The following is a 1,807-nucleotide window of genomic DNA, read 5'->3' as shown; positions in this document are numbered from 1 at the left end:
AAGGCCACCTGTCCCACTTCTGGCCCAAATATCTGGGAAAAGGTGAATTTGTGAGTGGCCTGACCAATTCCCCTCTCATTACTCTTTAAGGCAAAGGAGTCTTTGGGTGCCTGTAGCACAAGGGTTTCCGTATTCTCCATACAGACGCAGCCCTGAGGAGGTAGAAAGCAGGGTTAATCCAGCAAGCACAGTGTGTGTGTGTCTGGAATCTCCTGTACCACAGCAATCCACCTTAAATCCTACCTGATCTTCCTGTCGGTCCAACTCAGCCGTTGAGAACGGTCGGATTCGAAGGTAAACTTTCACCTTCTCTGAGGTGTCCTCTACCGGAGCCTGTAACAGATCAGAGTTACCCTGTAACCAGGATCGTAGGACACATGCTTCTGCTCCCTCATCCCTCGTTAAGCGGTCAGGTGTAGCCATTCTTTGGTTCCACATCATTCTAGCACACATGAAGTCTGTTACCCTCCCCTGTCCAACACTGCCCTGCAATCCTGGCTTGCCATATCTGAGTGAGAATGGGTTGTTAAGAGGCCGGGCATGGTGGCGCACTCCTTTGATCCCAGCACTTGGGAGGTATTGGCAGGTAAATTTCTGAGTTCGAGGCCAGCCTGCTCTACAGAGTGAGTTCCAGGACAGCCAGGGCTACACAGAGAAACTCAGTCTCAAACCAAAAACAAAACAAAACACCCCCCTCCCGAAAAGAATGGGTTGTTAGAAAATCACCATCTGCCAGGTATGACGGTGTGTGCTTTTAGTCTCAGCACTCAGTAGTAGGTAGGAGGGGGAATCAGAAGTTTAAAGCCAGCCTTGACTATAATACTATCTCAAAATCAATAATTTTTATTTATTTATTTATTTGTGGAGGTGTGAGATCCACTGGAGTCTGGAGTTACAGGCAATTGAGAGCCATTCAACATTGGTGTTGTGCCTAAGTTGGGTCATCTGAAAGAACAGGAAGGGCTCCTTGACCCTGAGCCATCTCTTCAATTCTGATAAATACAATTTTTTTCAAAGCACAGTAATGAAAACTGGGTTAGTAAGACAGCTCACCTTGCTGAACAAAGCTGCCAACTTTAGTTCAATCCCAGGAATCCATATAAAGAAGGGAGAGAAGTGAGTCTACAAAGTTACCCTCTGACTTCCACATGTCCATATCCCCATCATAGGCACATACAGTAATAATAATAATAGACATGCATGAATCAGAGCCCCAATCTAGTAGTTAGGAGACCATGAACAAGTTCTGAGTGACTTGAAGAATAAACTTAGTAACTACTCCATTCATTCAGCAGATATTTAGAGAATGTCTCTGTATTCCCAAGGACACTGAATTCTGAGTAGTGAAAATGTATTGCATCTAGTGGACAGAGGCCAGAAACACTACTAAACATCTTGCTAAGCATAGGGCAGCCCCCTCCAACAAAGGTTTGGCTCCAAACGTCAATAGTGCTATAACTGAGAATCTTTGGCCTTCCAAAAGAAAGACTAAAGCAATAGCAGCTAAAATTATTTATGAGACAAGAATTCCATGATTCTCAGCAAATAATTGTGGTGCTGATATCTGAACCTAGGTCATACTAAATATGTACTCTGACACCTTCCATCCTTGTACCTATTAATAAATAGCCTGCACACTGGAGAAATAAGATATTCTTCCCTAACTGAAGGCATGATACAACTGCAACTGGGATATTTCATGAATATAATGCCAATAATATTCTTATAGATATAGACTTTTCCCTTTGTTTTGCCCTGTTTTTGTTTTTCTTTTGGGGGGGTGGTGGATTGTTTTTTTTTTTTTTTT

General features: G+C 43.2%; 1 protein-coding gene across 1 annotated transcript in view; it reads right to left on the bottom strand.

The window, feature by feature from the left end:
• Positions 1 to 1,807, bottom strand: part of Kif20a (kinesin family member 20A) — an 8,753-nt gene that overhangs the window by 6,024 nt on the left and 922 nt on the right. Inside the window, exons 2-3 of the mRNA XM_021214737.2 lie at positions 244 to 354; positions 9 to 152 (exon numbers count right to left, since the gene is read on the bottom strand). Of these exons, the coding sequence (XP_021070396.1) occupies positions 9 to 152; positions 244 to 354 (255 nt within the window). The remainder of the gene's footprint in view (positions 1 to 8; positions 153 to 243; positions 355 to 1,807) is intronic.

This window comes from Mus pahari, chromosome 15 (genome assembly GCF_900095145.1).
Source record: "Mus pahari chromosome 15, PAHARI_EIJ_v1.1, whole genome shotgun sequence".
In the NCBI taxonomy this organism is placed as follows: Eukaryota; Metazoa; Chordata; class Mammalia; order Rodentia; family Muridae; genus Mus; species Mus pahari.
This window is presented reverse-complemented; position numbering and strand designations above follow the sequence as displayed.